This window comes from Bactrocera dorsalis, chromosome 4 (assembly GCF_023373825.1).
Source record: "Bactrocera dorsalis isolate Fly_Bdor chromosome 4, ASM2337382v1, whole genome shotgun sequence".
In the NCBI taxonomy this organism is placed as follows: Eukaryota; Metazoa; Arthropoda; class Insecta; order Diptera; family Tephritidae; genus Bactrocera; species Bactrocera dorsalis.
In genome coordinates, this window is record NC_064306.1 from 67,260,417 (window position 1) to 67,282,561 (window position 22,145).

At 39.4% G+C, this 22,145-nt stretch overlaps 4 protein-coding genes across 7 annotated transcripts in view; 1 reads left to right on the forward strand and 3 right to left on the reverse strand.

Moving 5' to 3' along the window:
* Positions 1 to 58: 58 nt before the first annotated feature.
* On the reverse strand, positions 59 to 2,685 carry LOC105233325 (xaa-Pro aminopeptidase 3). 4 transcript variants are annotated; one of them, XM_049456558.1, is made up of 6 exons: positions 2,065 to 2,685; positions 1,867 to 1,983; positions 1,536 to 1,810; positions 663 to 1,470; positions 457 to 587; positions 59 to 399 (listed from the first exon to the last, which is right to left on the reverse strand). In XM_049456558.1, exons 2-6 carry the CDS (start codon positions 1,928 to 1,930, stop codon positions 109 to 111), a joined length of 1,569 nt encoding a protein of 522 aa, XP_049312515.1. In that variant the 5' UTR covers positions 1,931 to 1,983; positions 2,065 to 2,685; the 3' UTR covers positions 59 to 108. The 4 variants fall into 4 exon arrangements, with proteins under 4 accessions (XP_049312515.1, XP_049312517.1, XP_029409286.2 ...); XM_049456560.1 differs by having other exon boundaries at positions 1,873 to 1,983; positions 2,065 to 2,681; XM_029553426.2 differs by lacking the exon at positions 2,065 to 2,685 and adding an exon at positions 2,040 to 2,058 and having other exon boundaries at positions 1,873 to 1,983.
* Positions 2,686 to 6,573: 3,888 nt separating this feature from the next.
* Positions 6,574 to 8,311, reverse strand: LOC125778479 (27 kDa glycoprotein-like). Its single transcript, XM_049456561.1, has one exon. It carries the CDS (start codon positions 7,893 to 7,895, stop codon positions 6,993 to 6,995), a length of 903 nt encoding a protein of 300 aa, XP_049312518.1. The 5' UTR covers positions 7,896 to 8,311; the 3' UTR covers positions 6,574 to 6,992.
* An 8,210-nt stretch (positions 8,312 to 16,521) lies between these two features.
* Positions 16,522 to 18,779, reverse strand: LOC105233321 (27 kDa hemolymph protein). The gene has a single exon (XM_011215371.4). The coding sequence runs from the start codon at positions 18,282 to 18,284 to the stop codon at positions 17,346 to 17,348; it is 939 nt and encodes a 312-aa protein (XP_011213673.2). The 5' UTR covers positions 18,285 to 18,779; the 3' UTR covers positions 16,522 to 17,345.
* A 375-nt stretch (positions 18,780 to 19,154) lies between these two features.
* LOC105233323 (mitogen-activated protein kinase kinase kinase 7) overlaps positions 19,155 to 22,145 on the forward strand; it is a 31,768-nt gene continuing 28,777 nt past the window's right edge. Inside the window, exons 1-8 of the mRNA XM_049456781.1 lie at positions 19,155 to 19,795; positions 19,874 to 19,987; positions 20,346 to 20,534; positions 20,603 to 20,782; positions 20,847 to 20,982; positions 21,155 to 21,336; positions 21,426 to 21,833; positions 21,900 to 21,921. Of these exons, the coding sequence (XP_049312738.1) occupies positions 19,484 to 19,795; positions 19,874 to 19,987; positions 20,346 to 20,534; positions 20,603 to 20,782; positions 20,847 to 20,982; positions 21,155 to 21,336; positions 21,426 to 21,833; positions 21,900 to 21,921 (1,543 nt within the window). The 5' untranslated portion in view covers positions 19,155 to 19,483. The remainder of the gene's footprint in view (positions 19,796 to 19,873; positions 19,988 to 20,345; positions 20,535 to 20,602; positions 20,783 to 20,846; positions 20,983 to 21,154; positions 21,337 to 21,425; positions 21,834 to 21,899; positions 21,922 to 22,145) is intronic.

A 22,145-nucleotide genomic window follows, 5' to 3' on the forward strand; every position in this document is an offset into this window, starting at 1 on the left:
TTTTTCACTCAGTCAATTTATACTCGTAACAATATGAGTGAGTTTTTTTGTTTTACCGTAAATGAGTGAGTTTGTTTTTTGTTTAACTGAAAATGAGTGAGTGTTTTTCTATCGCTTCGCGAGAAATATATTTTCAACTTCTTCGCGCTCTTTTACGCATTCCGCGGTAAGCACTTCCACGTTATTGTCGCTGGTGATGAGCACATCGTCCTCAATACGTATACCGATGCCGCGAAACTCTTTTGGCACGTCCTTTCGGTCTTGTGCTATATAAATTCCCGGTTCCACTGTGCACACCATGCCCGGCAAAAGACGCAATGAACGCGGCATTAAGGGTGTATCGTGCACGTCCATACCCAGATAGTGGGATACATGATGTGGGCAGAATTTGTAACCGGCCTACAATAAATATGTTAAAACAACATTTTTTCACGGATTGAAACCCAAAGCACTTACACGCGCATAACCGTTATCATCAGCTATATCCTTGGGCACGATACCGACTTCTTGCAAGTACTTGCCCAACTTTATGCACATCGTATCGAATAGTTCGTCCAATGTTTCGCCACCGGGCTTCAATAAGGTACCTACAAACATATAAATGGAATAATAAGTCGCGATGCTGAATAAGCACTACATACACAAATTTATTTAACGCTTACCTATCAATTCCTTCTGCAATTGCAGCAACACGTCGTACAAGACTTTTTGCGCGGGTGTGAATGTACCATCTATGGGCCATGTGCGTGTGATGTCACTTGTGTAACCGCCATATTCGCAACCAGCATCCATAAGCAGCATTTCACCACTTTTGGTCAGCTGCGTATTGTTTATGTAATGTATTGTGGTCGCGTTATTGCCGCCGGCCACCACGGGTGGATAGGCCAAGTAGCTGGCATTCTTCATGCGACACTTGTAATCGACTGCAGCAAATAGGTGATGCTCTGAGATGCCTGGTCGCGATTCGCTGATTACCTCATTTATAGCTCTTGAAGCGATTTGGCACGTTTTACGCATGAGCTCTTGTTCACAAATCGATTTAAAAAGTCGCATGCTTTGTATAAATGTAGCGGGTGAGTTTGGCGCTGATGTAGCGCCAGCCACATTTTGAACATCGTTGCTTATGCTCTGTTGATCTGATGCGGCCATATCATACCACACGTGTGGTTTTTCGCTTGTAATGTGTTTTTTGAGAATTTCTGGAAATTGTTGCACTGTGTATGCTTCGTCGACACCGAAAAAATCGGGCGCATTCTCAACACCAGTACGCGCGCCATCCCACATTTCAGCGTGCTTATCTTTTGGCCGCATAAATAGTATGGATTTGATGTCTGCTTTCTCGTTTATGGACATAAGGAGTACAGAGTCAGGCTCCAGACAACCACTCAAATAATAGAAGTCAGAATTTTGACGAAAAACGTAGGGAATCTTATCGCTCATGTATTTTTTGGAAGCGGACGGCACAATCACCTTGAAGAGTTTTTTGGTTTGTTAGCACAAAACAAATTATGGCATTTATTTATTAATTATTTTACCAAATTTGATTTGTTCATTTGTTGTTCAGCTTTATGGTCTTCTGCGTATTTTTGTATGCCACTCATAAGGCGCAAGCGTCTCTCCCGAAATGTTTCCACATTTTGTCCAATAACAAGCTCACCCTCATTTATAAGATGTGGATGTGTCACATAAGTTGGTTGACCAAATGTTTCTGAACGTAAAGTTTGCAAGAAACTCCTACTCAGTGTTGCAGCAGCCGGCGCATCTGATGACGATGCTGATGATGATGATGATGATAACAATGCTATGTGGTCTAGAGAAAAAGGCTCCACATTTAGTACAAGCCATATAACTTATTTGACACAATACCGTTACCAAATTTGCCGAGCGTTTTAATTAAGTGAGTTCTTCTTGCATTCTTAAAAATAGACATTTTTTTGATTTGTTTCTTTTTATGTTTGAACGTATACAAATTTTGACGATTTCCTAAAAAAATTTTGTTTAATAAATGATAAAAATAAGTGTTTGTCAAACGTAATCACTTTGATTGCTCGCATTATCACATACCGGAACAGCTGATCGCTATTGTGAACGAACTTTATTAACTGCCTTGTGTTTGTTGTTGCTTTTATGGGAAACATTTAATGTAACAGTTTAGAAAGCACCGTAGCAAATGCACCACCATACGGAACTTAGTAATGGATCAGTTAGGTCTCCCCAAACGGAAAATAAAAACGTATGAGTTAATCAAATCTAACTTCCCTTCAGTTTCGAGTTATGCGATTCTAAACTTGTTTTTCAATAAATGGTTATTTTAAGTGCGTTGTTGAATATACAATATATTTATTGCGTAAAAATTATCGAATTGTACTTTTATGTATGAAATGGGAATAGCAATTAAGAAAACAACAAAACTGAGGCGGAAAATGTGCAAAACCAGCGTCGAGGTCAAGTCCGAACACTTTCAACCGCTTATAATTGGTTTGCTTACATATGCACTAATTAGTCCCAGTTTTTTCAGCTACTGCTTTCATATACGCGACGATCTCAGTATGTTCTGTGTGTATATACTGTGGCAACGATTCCAATAATATGCTTACCTAATTGCAACCTACGGCGGTTACAAGTATCATATGTCACATAATTTTTAAAAGCATATTGATGTAAGAAGGGGGCGCGAACACAATAATAAATATGTAAGACAAAGCTACCTACTGTTATTTGCTATTATTTCAATTTTTATGAGGGGAATACCTGAAATCTTTTTTAAAACTCTCATTTCTGACTTGAAATGAGAGCACATAAAATTGCAGGTGCATATGTACCAGCTAGCGGAAGGTAGACCAAGGAACAGGCTTCTAATTGGATGCTGTCTGGCTAGAGAAACCAATGATTCAGGCAATTTTCTATTAAATTAGCTGTTAATCACCACTTTATAGAGAGAATATTTATGAGACCATAGGAAAGAGTGTAATTCTATAATAAATTAATTAAGAAGAAATTAGTTTTAATGCAACTATTGACATTGTTAGCGTATTTATACGTAAACTGTTGTGGTTAGAACAATTTGAGCTCATTCGCTCGCAAATAGAATGAACTTTGATTTGTTACTTACATCTCTTAACAATTGCCAATCACGTACACATGTACATACTTACTTGTTGTATTCTCATATACATATGTATGTACATATGTATATAATTATATTTATGTATGTTAGAATGAATGTTTATACTCTTGTATTGTAGTATATCTTTAAATCCCATTAAATTATAAAAAATACTGCTATATAATTCGAGATATACATACATACATACATACATATCTATATATACAAAGCTAAGGAATTTGTAAATGATTTAATTTATATGTACTTCTGTATATACTAATTTACTGATATGTTTATATATAATATATAAATGTTTTTGATCCCAAGCAAATAATTTTTGCAATCAAGTATAAGAAAAAATAAAACATGCATACTCATAAAAACTTAATAAAATTTAGTAAATTTTCCATCTTTCGCTTTATTATTCGGTTTCAGCATCTCACAGATATATCGTGATGAATCATGGAATGGCTTTGTTACTAGATGACATTAGGGATCACTGAGTCAGCATAACAGCCCCACCGAGTTAACTTCTTTATTTAAACTTATCACAGCTTTTAGTAAATGTTTCTACATTTCAAAATTTTTATCGACGATTGCATAAATATTCGGTGACACGAAGTGCCTGCCCGAGAAATCAGTTCGATTGAAGTTTTTTTGTATTATAAAGTTCAACTTCTCACAAAGCACTCTTACTGCAAATACGTACATATATATACATATATACTCCCTCACCCCCAGGATCACCCACGGACATCCGCGACAAACCCGGATACTTTAATTTAACTGCAACGGACTCCAGAGCCAGATCGAGTAGATAGTGGCACTCATGAATCGGGAGCGCGTATCGATAGCTGCAGTCCAAGAAACCAAACTGAACAGCCGCTCAGATCTTCTGAGCTGTGGCGGTTTCAACGTGATGTGTAAAGATCGCGAGATAATGGTGGTTGCCTAGCCTTCATATTGCACAACACCGATGTCTAATCGATGAAGACATCGACCGCAGGGATAATACCCTGGTATATCAGGGTATAGCTATCCGGTCAGACGAAGTCGAGCTCGAAATATTTAATATATACATCCCCCCAGATACATGTTGTCCTACAGGATATCACCCGAATATAGGCGCGCTACTTCGTGGTGAAAACCGTCTGGTACTAGGCGACTTTAACGCGCACCGCGATCTTTGGCTTTCCTGCCTGTTAAATGATCGTAGGGGGATGGAGCTGGCGGAACAGATTAACGATTTGACAGTGGTGGTCTGATAAATAGCATAACCTGGCGACCTATGATAACTCTCGCATCAGACCATCTGCCCATAATTATCTCGATCGAGAAACCTGCCGATTTCGTTTCTGTGGATAACCGTACCTTCATTAACTTTAACAAAGCTAACTGGGTCGGCTTCACAGAGTTTACTGGGAGCACCTTCAACGCTCTACCCATTTCTACGGACGTATGCGTTGGCGGACGTCAATTCCGCAAGGTGATCGCAGCAGCTACCGCTCGCTTCATCCCAGCTGGACGAATAGCAGAAATCCGCCCCAACTTACCAGCCGAAGAAGCCGTTTTAGCTAACGAGCGCGACATCTTCCGCCATACCGATCCCGGGGATCCCCGAATAAGTGATCTCAATTTGGATATTCGGCGTATGCTAAACCATCATAAGCGGATGAAATGGATAGAGCACCTGAAGTCCTGCAACCTCTCCACCGGTGTGAGTCAGCTTTGGGCTACTGTCAAAGCTTTGTCTAACCCGAAGAAACATTTCGAGGTGAAACATCTAAACTGAGAACTGATTAAACAGGGGGTTCCGCAGAGTGGTGTCCTCTCCCCGTTACTGTTTAACATCTACATCTCGAAACTCCCGCAGCCACCAGAGGGGGTTTCCATAATCTCGTACGCAAATGATTGCACGATATTGACGTCGGGCAATGGAATCGATGGCATGTGTTCGAAAGCAAACAGCTACCTCTCCGATCTTTGTCGTTTCCTCACTGCACGGAACCTCACAATTTACCCACCAAATCCACAGCGACCATTTTTACGAACTGGACGAAGGAGTATAGACTTGAACTAAATATTGCAGTCGATGGCGTCAAAATTCCGACTGTCAATAACCCTAAGATTTTAGGCGTAACCTTTGATAGTCTCTGCTCCTTCACTCCCCATACGACAGCGATTATCGCCAAAGTACAGAGCCGCAACAAAATCCTCAAGTCGCTAGCCGACAGCACATGGGGAAAAGACAAAGAAACCTTGTTGGCAACTTACAAGGCAATCGGCCGGCCGGTCCTAAACTACGCAGCGCCAATATGGTCAGATGTGGAAACTCCAGACCTGCCAAAATACTGCACTCCGGACCACGACGGGATGCCTTTCTTCTAGTGCGCGGCTATCTTTATATATATAAATCTTCTGACCGTGTGTTTGCATTTGAACTGCTCCTAAACGGATGGACCGATTTTGGTGAAATTTTGTGCGTATGGTCAAGGAGATACGAGAATGGTTTAGATTTACATTTTGGTCAACTGGAAAATGTTTTTTAAATTATTTTTCATTTTTAATCAATTGTTAATTTTGGAATGTTTGACCGATAGATGGCGCTACCATCGCAGTATCTAATACTCAAACCTTAAATTGGCGTAAACGTGTATTAAATAAAACGATGCCAAAGTAAAAGACGACATCTGTGGATCAAGTTTTTATATTGGGGACAGAGTTCGTTCTTAAGTAATAAATTGGGTGATTCAATACATCTATGGGTAGCTATAACATTTTTTTCATATCTGCTAACTATTGGAGGGGGTATCTTGACAGGCAATTTAAAATTGCAAAAGGTCTGGCATAAAAAAATAGCGGCATAACTGAAGTGTTGATAAAAAATTTGAGATATACAGAAATCTTTTCGAAGCATTGCACAGAGCAATACAATATTTAAACGGAAACTATGAATACATATATGCGTACAGTTTCAAACTGATCCTTCCTGAAAAATAATAAAATTGCTAAATATTGGGAATGGTTGAATAGAACTGCAATCAAATACAAAATGCAATGAATTAAAACTGGCTCATTTATCATTCGATGAATAATATACCACGTGCATCCCAAAAGACTGGTGCCATAACCTTGCCATCCGATTTTTTTGTCTTTCCACCAGGCTGACAATCGATTGGACTCGATTGATTTCACTGATGCACAGCCCAAATTCAATAGTATTTTTACCCCAAAAACCAATTCTTTCTTAACGCACGAAATGCTTTTTGATTCATTTTTGTTGCTTCATCAAAAATGCGATTATTCCTTAACTAATACTTATAATCTAACTAATAGAAATCATATAGATGGTATTAGTAGTACTACCTATGTATCAGCCACAGTAATACGTAGGCGGGTCCTCTAGTAGTTACATAATTGCCTTGTAATTATCAATTTTATTTTTAAAAATTTTCGAACATATTTCAATTTAAATGTATAAAATGAGATTAATTTTATAAGTTGTAGCGTAAATAAAAACTTTAAGTCTTAAATAATTAAGAACCTAAATAAATATGTTTATAGTAGAATGGGGAGTATTTGTGCCTCATGAGATTCCAATTTTTATTATTACACGAAGTTATATTTATATGCATTCGGCATATTTAATTCTTGCATCAAGTAGCGCAAATTTTCAAATACCCCATTTACAAACATTTTACTAGTGCACTAAATACATCCGCATTACCCTTGCAATTACTATATCGGCTGGTGTAAAAAAAGAATAAAAAATAAAATTCTGAAAACGATTCACTTAAAGGGGTGTGCATATAATATATACCCGAATTTTTATACACCGTATTACTATTTGCTTGAATTAGTGCATGCGATATGTGTATGAACCAACCTACGTCTGCACACGAGACTTTATAATTTGGTACAATAAATGTGCAGCTATCAGCCATATTAGGCCCCCAGTTATTGCACTACTATCAACACCACTTGTTATTGTTACTAAGAGGGGTGCATTATGATAAATAGTTTCGTTTTTAATAAGGCGAAACATTAATTCCATAATATTAGCCGGTGTGATTTCACTACAGGTCTCCAACTTCTGCACAATGCACTTCTCCAGCTCCTCCATTTTTCTACCCATTTCGAATTTTGGCAAAGAATCATCAAATCCATTTTTCGGGATATAACTATTAATACAATTTTGAATATCATCCTTCTTCGAATACAGACATTCTGGTCCTTTTTCCGCTATAAACAGCGCAGTTTGTTCACCACTCTTGTGGCATATGGGGCTGAGCAGACTTTTAATGATGCGCTTGAAGACATTTAGATGTTCTTTCTCCTCTTTGTCTAGACAAGCCGCTAATTTATTGTTGAAATCACTAACGCAAGTTAGTAACTCGGGCTGCTTGTTGCAATATTTATTAAAAAAAACAAGCAAGCTATCATCCGAACTTGCTTTTGAAAATTCTTCAAATTCCTGTGGAGTAAAGGTAAGTATGTTTTGTTTACATTCGCGAAGCGTTAGTACAGCATTTTCAATCTCAGTATATGCCGCCTCGCCCTCTTCTTTGCCAGCTACTTCAATACATTTGTTGCGGACTAGAGTCTTAACATCGTCCAGTGTCAAATTTGTATTGGCAAACTCTGGAGGTAAGTTTTGCTTCAGGTCGTTAACATTTATTTGACTTAGGTCTATGTCGCCAGACGAAGAGCTGCTACCCAAAACATAATTAATGACGATTGTAAAAAAAGCTATTGACAGCAAAGTTTTTGCCATTGATGACAATTTCATTTTGCTCTACGCGGCAGGTATCAGTTGCTAAGGCACTAAGGATTTCAGATTTTGAACAGCTTTCGCGTACGGAACACTTTGTTTTATATCTTGAACAATGCACAATTTAACTGAAACATCAACTATAATATTTCGCTGGCAAACAAAGACTGAATGATCTACCTCGATGGTAATGCGAATTCACGACTTGAGTTGATAATAATTATAAGTCTCTATAGACGAATGAGTGAGGGCCGCTTCGTTGATTATTAAAACAAAGAACTTTAAAGAAAACCACCAAAATTACTCACGTCGTTTTTCAGTTGTTCTCGCCTTTGGCCTTTGTTGATTCAACCGCTTTCAACCGCTTATAATTGGTTTGCTTACATATGCACTAATTCCCCTGCAAATGGTACGCACCTTGTCGCGGTGCAGGGGCTTAAACTGCAACACGGTGCGGCATCTTCCCACCGTCATCTCTCCTGGGGGTTGGCAGAAGCTGCATGTGTGAGGCGACCAAGAGCTACCACCTCCTAATCCAGGGTGTTATGCGACTCCCGTGCCCATTGGATGATTTGCAGCCAGGAGGTAAATTCGGCTGTATTCGAACGGAGCCTTCCCAACACCGGGCCGCCTTGGGAAGTAACGGTGGCCTTACCGCGTCAAGGGGCTCTGGCGCGGCCGCACCTTTGAGAATCTCCTTCTAAATAATAGACCGGTAGGCCCACAATGTGGGCTGAACGGTCGTAAGAAACAGATGAGCAACAACAACAAACAACAACGACAACCAAAACATCAACAACAACAGCGAATAGCTGCAGCAGCACAAGTACCGCAAACAAGAGCGGCCCAGGGGCTAGACAGAAGTTTAGCTTCCTGGACGCTCTGTCGCCGAAAGAACGTGCGGTCTTTGAGGAGCACGCGCGCGACGACGACGATGTGACCTCTTGCAGGGGTACTCGGCGCAGTGAGTCCACCGCGACCACTGCAAGTCGCGCGAACCCCGTCACCCCCACCCCCTCGAGCAGGATCGACTGCGGAGATTAGGGCGGTTTCACATAAGTAGAGTCGAGGGGCGAACGGAAAAGAAGAAGACAACGAGGGAACTTTCCACGAACCGCGGAAGCAGGACGCCCAGGTGGGCACGATGACCCACGCAGAGCGGGCATGAGTGGTGCCACTCTCAAATGGTACCTAAGATTTCTACAAGACGGCATGACACCGGAGACAGCTGAGAAGCGGGTTCTGAGTAGGAGCAGGGGTAGCAACCCTTCTCCTAACAATGCACGACGCGCAGGTGCCAACGCATCGTATGCGACAAGACGCAGAAATCGGAGGCGTCGCCGGGCCAACGCAGCCTCGTCAGAGGAACGCAGAAACGTAAGGCGGCACATCAGGAGGTACCCAGTCGGTCAGAAAAGAGGAAAAGCGGCCAAATAACTCCTCGGGAGCCACAAAGGTCGAAGAGAATCAGAGCAGACAAACCACAGGAAGCTAGTGGAAAACGCTCCAACCCTAACCCGCCGCCGGTGAGAACCGCCTTATTCATGGGCGATGATTACACCGGCTCCTTTAATGGCATCTACTTCAAGAGAAGCATGCTGCTGGTCGACTGTCAAGATGAGAAGTCGGCCACCTGGTTAATGGAAATCACACCAAGGCTCGAAGGTTGGAATGGTCCGGTCCTGTGTGTAAAGAGAGGTGAAAAAATACCACAATTGCACAACATGACGGTATTCTTTCCCCGAAGTGCGGACAAGATCTACGACTTCGCGCTTGGTTTAGTAAAGAACCAAAACGAGGGCTTAAGTACCTCGGCGTGGAAGGTCGTAGCGAGCAGAGTTGAGGGGTCAGGGTGGAACCTCAACATCACAGTAGATGACGAATCCTACAAATACATAAGACAGAAGGGACGAGGATCTGTTTCTCATCGAGCCGATATTGTAAGCTCCAGCGCCGGCATAGAAGTTGCCCAGGTGAACCTGCATCACGCATTGGCAGCGTCGACTGTCATCGTGAAGAAGTTCATCTTGGATAACCTGGGCATCATCTTAATTCAAGAACCCTGGGTGTACAAAGGAGAGGTATGAGGCCTCAATTCGAGAAAAAGCAAGGTAATCTGGGATTTCTCTAGCGAGAGACCCCGTTCCTGTGTAGTCGTTAGAACCGATATAGACGTCTTCTGTATTTCAGAGTTTCTAACGCAAGATCTGGTGGCGGTACAAGTGAAGGACAGGGAAGGTTCGGACTTCGTCCTCGTATCCGCCCCCTCCATCGATACTCAGTCGGGTGAAGTACTGCAGAACAAACAATCTTCCCCTGACTCTAGGATGCGATGCCAATGCGCATTACACGGACTGCAACTAGCGGGGTGAGTCACTTCTTAAATTCGTAATTAGCAATAATATGAGCATTGAAAATTTGGGCTGTGAACCCACATTCGTAACTAGTGTTCATAGGGAGGTCCGGAACGTTACCTTGAGTAATGACGGCATGATCGGATTGATCTCGCAGTGGCGGGTGTCAAAAGAGCCCTCAATGTCGGATCAAAGGATCATTCGCTTTGCTTTGAAGGTGGAAGTCGAGGACCGACCTCCGATACGTATCCCTAGTAACACGAACTGGGATATTTTCAAAGAGACTTTGAGTAAAAATTTAAGTGGAGCGGGACAGGCAGATGGTAGGTCCACTACAGCTGGACTGGAGAGCAGACTGAGTGCCTTAAACCAGTCCATAATGGACGTCTATCATTGTGCCTGTCCACTAAGAGTGACTACCAGTAAACAAATCTGTCCCTGGTGTTCTAGTAAACTCTCGGCTCTTAGGCAAAGGGTGCGAAGGCTGTTCAATAAAGCCAAGCGCACAGGCAACTGGGAGGAATATAAGCAGCACCTAACAATCTACAACAAGGAGATTAGGCTTGCAAAGACAAATAGTTTTAGGAAATTCTGTGACAGAGTCTCCTCGACCCCAGAGGCAGCTCGGCTGCACAAGGCGTTGTCTAGAGGTAAGACAGACACGGTATTATCCATAAAAAGACAGAACGGGACCTATACGACTGGCGCGGAGGAGAGGGCAGAAACACTCCTACAAGCGCACTTTCCGGAGACGGTTCAGGCACACCTAACTCCAGCATCGGTCACATGTGGGCCGGATCGCTTGGACTGGCTAACTGCAAAGAATCTGTTCACTGCAGATTCAGTCAAGTGGGCACTGGCCTCCTTTTCGAACTATAAGTCACCGGGAATAGATGGCGTCTTCCCAGCCTTTGCGGCAAGTTACGGATATTCTCCTGCCACACCTGCTAGGGCTGATGAGAGACAGACAGCCTGGCGATGTCGTATATCCCAGAACCATGGAGAATCGCAAAAGTAATCTTCATCCCCAAGGTAGGGAGGAGAGACTGTTCGTTAGCCAAATCATTCCGGCCTATAAGTCTCACATCCTTTATGCTAAAGGGGACGGAGAAAGTAATAGAAAACCACATCAGATCGGAAGCGTTGAAGATCGCACCCCTATATGCCAGACAGTACACGTAAAGAGCGGGTAGATCCACTAACACTGCTCTGTACCAACTCATGTCTGAGTTTCAGGATTCGCTGGATAGTAGCGAGGTTGCGATTTGCGCCTTCCTAGACATTGAGGGTGCTTTTGATAACGCGTCTCACACTAGGGTGATCAAGGAACTTGAGAGAAGGAACGTAACAGCTCCGATATGCAGATGGATAGAAGCCCTACTGCGCACTAGGGTAGCGGAAACAACAAGGGCTGCCTACAGGTACTATCCCCTCTGCTATGGAGCCTGATAGTAGATGAGCTCCTTGAGTTGCTCACCAGCAATGGAATCCGCTGTGAAGGTTACGCGCACGACATTGCCATAATGGAGCGAGGTCGATTTGAGAACACTCTCTGCGACAGTGTTCAAAGAGGCTTAATTGTGGCGAAGGGATGGTGCAACACGGCAGGGTTAAATATGAACCCAGCAAAAAATACCGTGATGCCTTTTACTAAGCGGAGATCTCGTCCGGGCTTGAGCTCCCTAACAATTGGAGGCATGGAGATGGAGATGTCGAAGGAGGCCCAATTCCTTGGCCTCACTTTAGACTCATCCTTACGGTGGAGTAGACATTTGGACTTAACGCTGTCCAAAACAACTAAAGCACTTCTGATATGCAGACGCCTGGCCGGCAGATCCTGGGGATGCAAGCCGAGTATCATTAGATGGATGTATACCATGATTGTAAGACCTATTATCACCTATAGAGCGGTTGCCTGGGCTGCCAAGGCAGCGCAGTCTTCGGTGGTCCGGGGACTATCAAAGTTGCAAAGGCTTGCATGTGTCTGTGCTTCGGGGGCAATGCGCACATGCCCCACGGTGGCACTGGAAGTCATACTGGAGCTCACACTGCTGCATCAGGTGATGAAACAAGTAGCAAAACATACCATGCTGTTACTGTCAGCAGAGGAAAGCTAATGTCTTCTCGACAGATGGAGGCACTAGCGGAAAGCACACCGCTAGCCCTCCTCCCAAAGGACGGCCTCACAAAGAGGATAAATTTCAAAAAGAACTTCAGAGTTACTCTGGGCAACAAGACTGAGTGGAGCGATTCCACGCTGAAAATGCCGCTGGAAGACAGTAACATCCAGTAGTACACTGACAGCTCAAAAACACCGGAAGGTATTGGGGCAGGTATTGCGGGACCGCATACTAAGCTGTCCATACCAATGGGATGCTTCCCAAGTATCTTTCAGGCTGAAGTTTTTGCCATATGTCAGTGCGCAGAAGTCAACCTCCGCCGCAACTATCGCAACCAGCGCATAGCCATTCTCAGCGATAGTTGCGATCTACACAGGGCACTGCAAGCTCAGGAAGCACTTGTCCAACATGAGCGTAGTCTCCTGCCTACCTAACTGCCGGTTCTGCGACCTGGAACAGGAAACACCAGCACACCTAATTCTTGATTGTACAGCAATATACAGAAGAAGGCTTAAGGCCCTGGGCTCCATTTGCATTAGCAGGGACAACATCACCTCAGTAGCGCCTGGCAAACTCCTGGAACTATTCAGGCTGCTGGAACTCTGGGAAGACATTTGATATAGGAGAGGGCACAATAGACCCTAGGTCGCGGTGCATTACCTCATTAATAATCTGTCTATCTATCTATGCACTAATTAGTCACAGTTTTTTTCAGCTACTGCCTTCATATACGCAACGATTTCAATAATAATATGCTTACCTAATTGCAACTTACGGCGGTTACAAGTACTCGTATCATGTGACATAATTGTTGGAAACCAATAAAAAGCATATCGTTGTAAGAAGGGGCGCGAACACAAAAGACAAAAGCTTCCTAGTACTGTTATTTGATACTGTTGAAAATTTAAATTTTTATGAGGGGGAATACCTGAAATCTTTTTTAAAACTCTCATTTCTGACTTGAAATGAGAGCACATAAAATTGCAGGTGCATATGTACCAGCTAGCGGAAGGTAGACCAAGGAACAGGCTTCTAATTGGATGCTGTCTGGCTAGAGAAATCAATGATAAAGGTATTTTTCTATTGAATTAGCTATTAATCACCACTTTATAGAGAGAATATTTATGAGACCATAGGTAAGAGTGTAATTCTATAATAAATTAATTAAGAAGAAATTACTTTTCAATGCAATTATTGATGTATTTATACGTAAACTGTTGGTTAGAACAATTTGAGCTCATTCGCTCGCAAATAGAATGAACTTTGATTTGTTACTTACATCTCTTAACAATTGCCAATCACATACACATGTACTTACTTGTGTTCTCATATATGTATGTATGTACATATGTATATAATTATATTTATGTACGTTAGAATGAATGTTTATACTCTTGTATTGTAGTATATCTTTAAATCCCATTCAATTATACAAAATACTGCTATATAATTCGAGATATACATACATACATACATACATATACAAAGCTAAGGAATTTGTAATTGATTTAATTTACAGAGTGGCTGATGAAAGCCGCTACCAAAAAAAAAATTAAATAACTTTTTTTCTATTAAAGAATCTGGTTAATTTTTTTTTATTTTGCAGATTGATTTTTACGTTTAACAAAAATGGATAACTGGGACACTGAAACAAGAATTTAGATTGTCCGCCGCTATCACGCACTGGAGTCCGTAGTTTCGGTTCAAAGAGAGTATAGGCGCACGTTTGGCGGCAATCCTCCGAGCAGATGGACCATAATGAGACTTGTAAACAATTTTGCCGATCATGGGACAGTCAACAGAAGACCTTACCATCGAAACCCTTCAGTTCGAACGGAGGAAACAATCGCTGCTGTAGCTGCTGCCATACAAAACAATCCACGTGTTTCGACAAGAAGCTTATCTGCTCAAATGGGTGTAAGCAGACAGTCATTACAGTCAATTATGCACAAAGATTTGGACTTATTCCCATATAAAATTCAAATGGCCAACAAACTGAACGCTGCAGACTTGCCGATTCGTTTGGAATTTTGCCAGAAGATGCTTCAAATGGTGGACGAGGATGGAAACATGTTGAACTGTCTTTTCATGTCTGACGAGGCCCATTTCGATTTAAACGGCAACATAAACAAACAAAATTGTCGAATATGGAGTACTTCAAACCCACAGATACTCCATGAGACGGAATTGCATCCACTTCGTGTTGCAGTTTCATCACGCTGCATTGTCTATGCCTACTTCTTCGAAGAAAACGGTCACACCTTTACGGTTACTGGAGACCGTTACTTGAGCATGTTGAGAGAGTTTTTCTATCCAGAATTAGGCCGAATGAGAATTTCTTTCAACTCTGTGTGGTTTCAGCAAGATGGTGCAGCTCCTTACATAGCCCAACCTATTATGACAGAATTGCGACGAAAATTTCCCAATAAGCTGATATCCAGAAACTCCACATTCCGTTGGCCACCCAGGTCGCCTGACCTTACTGCACCTGACTTTTTCTTGTGGGGTTATTGCAAACAGGAAGTCTACAAAGCAAAACCAACAAATTTGAATGAACTAAGGCAATCCATTCGAGAAACAATTGCGGCTATTCCTGTCTCAACTCTCCAAGCAGTAATGAACATTTAAATTCCATTATTTTTAAAACTAATTAAGCTATATTTAATAAAATTGAATGAGCTTTAACATGAATAAAAGAAAAATGAATTCCATACACTGAAAAAAAATTATTTGAGTTTCTTAATGTAGCAAAATTCATCAGCCACCCCGTATATGTACTTCTGTACATACTAATTTACTGATATGTTTATACATAATATATAAATGTTTCTGATCCCATAGCAAATATTTTTTGCAATCAAGTATAAGAAAAAATAAAACATACTCATAAAAACTTAATAAAATTTAGTAAATTTTCCATTTTTCGCTTTATTATTTGGTCTTGTTTCCGAGTCACAAAATTCTTATCAAGTTCAACAGCATCTCACAAATGTATCGTGATGAATCATGGAATGGCTTTGTTACTAGATGACATTAGGGATCACTGAGTCAGCACAACGGCCCCACCGAGTTAACTTCTTTATTTAAACTAATCACAGCTTTTAGTAAATGTTTCTACATTTCAAAATTTTTATCGACGATTGCATAAATATTCGGTGACACGAAGTGCCTGCCCGAGAAATCAGTTCGATTGAAGTTTTTTTGTATTATAAAGTTCAACTTCCCATTGGTGTCAAACAGCGAAAAGAAAGAACGACTGACCCGCTGGTGTAACCAGTGCCTATGCCAATAAAGAAGAAGAATAAATATCAAACGACCGCCCACTTTACTTCAGAAGTTGCACTTCCCAATGATATTGTAAAGGTTTGATATAAAACATACTGGTACGTAAGTACATGTATGTATGTATATAATTAAATATTAAGATATAATTGTATTTTAAAATAAAGTTTACTCAAGCAAAATGCTATGGAACTCAATACACATTTACATAAATACTACGTTATTATAACGGAAATTCAAGCCAATGTGATAACAAATATAAAAACAATAGATGAAAAATAATAAACATGTTTTTTAAGTCTTTATATGTATATGAATGTACATATATTCCATATGTATGTACATATATACTATTTATCTTGCGAAGTTATGCCATAGAATTAGGAAATAAATCTAGTATCACAAAAGTTTACTATATGTACTTGTATAAATATTTGTAAATCTTTTGATGGAAATTACGAAAATTACATAGTAACGCAAGTATGAACCAGTTTGAAAGCGCGGAATTCAGAGCACATACATATGTACATACAAACCGATGTACACATGTAAGTGAGAAAGCGAGTGTCTGAATCAAACCTGGGCAAAGTTCAAATTACAGTAGAAACAGTAGAAATTATATGCGACTCATCACAGAAAAGTAAAAAGAAATAGGAAAAAGAACCGATAGCAGGAAAAGCCAAGAAATTGTCGCGAATAACTTTTGTAGCAACTGTTTGCTAAATGTGGGATATGGGTATTAGTTAGCGAAATTGGTACGAAAGCGCATATGTATGTACATACCATATGTATACTTAGTTATGTAACACTATACCGTTTGCTAAGTAGGGCTATTTCTCAAGCGGCGTTTTGACACTTGACAATTGCGACATGAAAGAAATTATAGTATTTACATATTGTATTTCACTTTATTGAAATAAATCAATTTCAATTACAGGTAGTAAACACTTCGTTCTATATTAATCTTACATACATATGTAGTTGCTAACAAAAGTACAAACCATCTACTTAACTATAATACACACTTAATATTTTTCGCACAATATACCTATGTACAAACATATACAATAAGCATTAATAACATGATTTGTATTTTGCATGTACTTCGATTAAATTTGTTTCACGACATTTAGTGTGTTATCGCAGCTATCCGGTTCAATACAAAATATATTTTGATTGACCTTATATAGTTATATATGACATAATCGCCTTGTAATTATCAATTATATTAAAAAAAAAAATTCGAACATATTTCAATTTAAATGTATAAAATGAGATTTTTATGTAATTTCGACAAAATACCCTTATTAAGGCTTAATTTTATAAGTTGTAGCGTAAATAAAAACTTTAAGTCTTAAATAATTAAGAACCTAAATAAATATGTTTATTGTAGAATGGGGAGTATTTGTGCCTCATGAGATTCCAATTTTTAATATTACACGAAGTTATATTTATATGCATTCGGCATATTTAATTCTTGCATCAAGTAGCGCAAATTTTCAAATATCCCATTTACAAACATTTTACTAGTGCACTAAATACATCCGCATTACCCTTGCAATTACTATATCGGCTGGTGTAAAAAAAGAATAAAAAATAAAATTCTGAAAACGATTCACTTAAAGGGGTGTGCATATAATATATACCCGAATTTTTATACACCGTATTACTATTTGCTTGAATTAGTGCATGCGATATGTGTATGAACCAACCTACGTCTGCACACGAGACTTTATAATTTGGTACAATAAACGTGCAGCTATCAGCCAGATTACGCCCCCAGTTAATGCACTATTATTCACACCACTTGTTATTGATGCTTGCTTTGCTACGCGGGGTGCATTTTGACAGATAGTTTCGTTTTTAATAAAGCGGAACATTGATTCCATAATATTAGCCGGTGTGATTTCACTACAGGTCTCCAACTTCTGCACAATGCACTTCTCCAGCTCCTCCATTTCTCTACATTGTTTCATTCCCATTACGAATTTTGGCAACGATTTGATATCATCAAATCCATTTTTCGGGATATAACTAGATAATGTGCTATTAATACAATTTTGAATATCATCCTTCTTTGAATCCAGACATTCTGGTCCTTTTTCTGCTATAAACAGAGCAATTTGATCACCACCCTTGTGGCATATGAAGCTGAGCAGACTTTTAATGATGCGCATGAAGACATCTTGATGTTCTTTCTCCTCTTTGTCTAGACACGCCGCTAATTTATTGTTGAAATCACTAACGCAATTTAGTGCCTCAGGCTGTTTGTTACAATATTTATTAAAAACAACATCCAATTCACCATCCGGGCTTGCTTTTTCAATTTCCGCTTGCAGTGCAGTAAAGTTAAGTATGTTTGAAGCACATTCTGTAAGAGTTGGTACAGCATTTTCAATCTCAGTATATGCCGCCTCGCCCTCTTCTTTGCCAGCTACTTCAATACATTTGTTGCGGACTAGAGTCTTAACATCGTCCAGTGTCAAATTTGTATTGGCAAACTCTGGAGGTAAGTTTTGCTTCAGGTCGTTAACATTTATTTGACTTAGGTCTATGTCGCCAGACGAAGAGCTGCTACCCAAAACACAATTAATGACGATTGTAAAAAAAGCTATTGACAGCAAAGTTTTTGCCATTGATGACAATTTCATTTTGCTCTACGCGGCAGGTATCAGTTGCTAAGGCACTAAGGTTTTCAGATTTTGAACAGCTTTTGCGTACGGAACACTTTGTTTTATATCTTGAACAATGCACAATTTAACTGAAACATCAACTATAATATTTCGCTGGCAAACAAAGACTGAATGATCTACCTCGATGGTAATGCGAATTCACGACTTGAGTAGATAATAATTATAAGTCTCTATAGACAAATGAGTGAGGGCCGCTTCGTTGATTATTAAAACAAAGCGTTGAAGAAAACGACCAAAATTACTCTCGTCGTTTTTCAGTTGTTCTCGCCTTTGGCCTTTGTTGATTACGGATTGAGATTGCAATGGTTGGTAAATAACAAATTGCAATATGTTGTCCACTCTGCGTCAATTTATTGAATCTTTTGATCGATGGCGTTTATAACAAAAAATCGAATAGGAAAATTTCTCAGGTAGCGAATTTATAGTTAAAACGGAATGTAAGAATGCACTGTAAAAAATATATGCGCTTTTCGTTTCGCACGTCAGAGAACGTAATAAACGTAAACGTAATTTATAATTGAAACGGAATGTAAGAATGCGCGGTGAAAAATAAATGCACTTTTCTACAGAGAACCAAAGAAAGTAATGAACGTTAACGTAATGTAAGAATGCATATAAAACATATACATATGCACTTTTCGTAACGTAATTAATAGTTGAAACGGTATGTACTGTAAAAAATGTATGCACTTTTCAGTTCTTACGTCGGAGAAAGTAATAAACGGTCTGTTCATACGGTCAAATTGACGTTCTCTTGTGTTTCTACATAATCACATAGATGTCGCACATTTCATTAAACTTTCAAATTGTGCTTTAAGATGACATCCTATATTTTTGACAGCTGATAACCGATTAATAAGTGAATAATTTTAATTGAAAATTGTCGTAACTTTAATTTCTAATTATTTAGTTTATTTATTTCATATATCTTAGCGTGCTCTTAATATCACATAAACCAATAGTTTTCGTTATTTTATAAAGGCAACATATGAACATAATTATGTCCAATTAAAGTACCAAAATGTGTTAGTTGTTAACAAAGATAAAAGCAAAACAATTTGCGTTTCAACGCTGAAACCGCCAGCTGCATTAGCCCACACCGAAACAGCTGTGGAGTCTTCATACACCATTTATTCCTAATAAAGTGTTATCTGTAGATGGCAGAATTAGAAAATACCACCAATCACATGCCTGCTGGAACGGATGCCGACGATGTTTCGTCTCAAAATGATACAGCAACAGCGACAGCGCTTGTGTCATCCTCACCATCCTTAAATTCTGAGGATTCCACAAGTAATACAGCAGAACAAATGGTGACTACACCAAAAACCAAAGCCGTGACTATAAATGCACCATCGCCCTCACCTACACTTTCTAAACCAAGTCTTACAACATATCTGCCTTGTATAACTGAAGGTTTGGAGCAGTTTAAACCTATAATACCTTTTGAAGATCTTTTATTCGAAGAAGTATGTGGAAAATATTGTGAAAATACTGCTGATCGTTTCAACTAGTTTTACATATATTCGTGATGCTCTTTGTTACAGAAAATCGGACATGGTTCCTTTGGTGTTGTTTACAAAGTTAAATGGCAGGATCGACAGGTAGCCGCAAAAGAGTTCATGGCTAATCCGGATCAAGCGGAAGCTATTGAAACAGAGGTAGTAATCGCAATTTCTTTGATTTCTGTAATATCTATTTAAAAATATATTTTAAATTTGTATACGCTGAACAGGGTATATTAAGTTTTCCACAAAGTTTGTAGCCGGTCGATTTAGTCACGTGTAGTTTTGAGATATCGACCTGTTTTTTTTGCATACATCCTTTTCTCTCCGAGCAGCATTAAGCTGCCATGCAAATTTACGCACCAACATCAATTTCTTGTATGGAAACTTTTTTATTTGTGAAGGGTTCGGTTGCAACCGAAGTTAACGTTTCTTCTTGTTTTTATTTTATAAAAAAATATATTTTAAGTTTTTCTAAATATGTTTTTTTTTTTATTACTCTTCATATGTACAGGTACGACAATTATCTCGGGTAAGCCATCCCAACATTATTGAGCTTTATGCAATAACTGCAAATCAACAATCAATATACCTCATAATGGAGTTTATGGAAGGTGGCTCCTTACACACATTTCTACATGGTAAGGTGAAACCCTACTATTCGACAGCGCATGCCATGAGTTGGGCCTGTCAATGTGCAGAGGTAAACTAACCTTTTTTAAACAAATTTTTTATATATTCTTTTACTAGTAAAATATTTATTTTAAATAGGGTGTCGCCTATTTGCATGCCATGAAACCCAAACCTCTAATTCATCGTGACTTAAAGCCCCTGAATTTGTTACTTACGAACAAGGGACGTCATTTGAAGATTTGTGATTTCGGAACTGTTGCAGATCAAGCTACAAAGATGACTAATAATCGAGGAACGGCTGTGTACATGGCACCGGAGGTGAGTTTATATCTCTAGATAATTTCAATTACCAAAATTTTAAATATTTTCTCTAAAATTGTAGGTTTTCTCATCGTGCATGTATGACGAAAAATGTGATGTTTTCAGTTGGGCCACAGTGCTATGGGTGGTGCTGATGCGTCAACAGCCTTTTGCCGAAATCACAAACGCCTATTCAATACAATGGCAAATACACAAAGGTAAGCAGTTAGGCTTGAGGTAATTAATGTATTCTTTGTCAAAATTATAGTCTTTAAGGGTATACAATTTCAATATTTAATATATACCATAAAGTTTTCACATTCTGATTTTTTTCCCAAATCATTCTCGATAGTTTTCTAAATAGTACTTTTTTCCACTCACTCATTGCAGGCCATCGTCCACCAATGAATCCTAAAATTCCGCAACCAATACAAAATCTTATGCAAGATTGTTGGCTGAAGGAGCCAGCGAAGCGTCCACCAATGGCACAAGTGTTGGCTTTTATGAAAAGGGTAACAGCTGATTTCCCGGGAGCTGATGTACCGTTAGAATATGAATTTAAACATCTTCAGGTGGGTTAATATTACAGAGAATACACAAAACAAAACTTCTTGATTAACTTGATTCTCTAATATTACTCACGTTTTGTATATACTTTTAGATTGTCTGCACGGATTCCACACAATCGACTGACAGTTATCAACTTGATTTCAGCAGTATGAGGTCCACCGAAAACTCCAGCACTTCTTTGGATTTAACGCCAACAAATACAGCAGATAACACAAACACCACAGATTCCTCGATAACACCTACGAACAGCTCGGAGGGTTACTCCAACTTCACTGTGCCCACAACAACACCTATACCAACCGCACGCATAGCTGGTTTAACATGTTGGGATGCTATACCCGAAGAGTCTGAATCCTCCTCAAGTCAGCAGAACACTAGTGGCGATATGTTCAATATGACACCATCACCCTCGGCATCAAAACGTTATGAAACTATACGTAATGGCATAACGCAAAAAGCTAATTTCAATATGAATCCGCTGTCAATCGATGTGGACCCTGTGAGTTGAAAATTGAATTTGTGTGTATATAACTTATAACTTTATTTTATTTTTGTGCTTTTGCAGCGTGCTTGGGAATTATTTAGGGGTGAGTGAACTTAGTCCAAAAATTATATGTATGTAGTAACAGAGATATACTAAATTTTTTATTTATTTACGAATTTTGAATTCTAGCAATATTTCCTATAGTTGTAGTTAATACGCAAAATTGGGTTCAAAAAAGCTTTTGGGGGAGAATTAAGAAAATCTTTTCTTTGGCAACTACTATAAACCCAAAATTTTACGCAATACATAACCTCAATATAAGAAAGA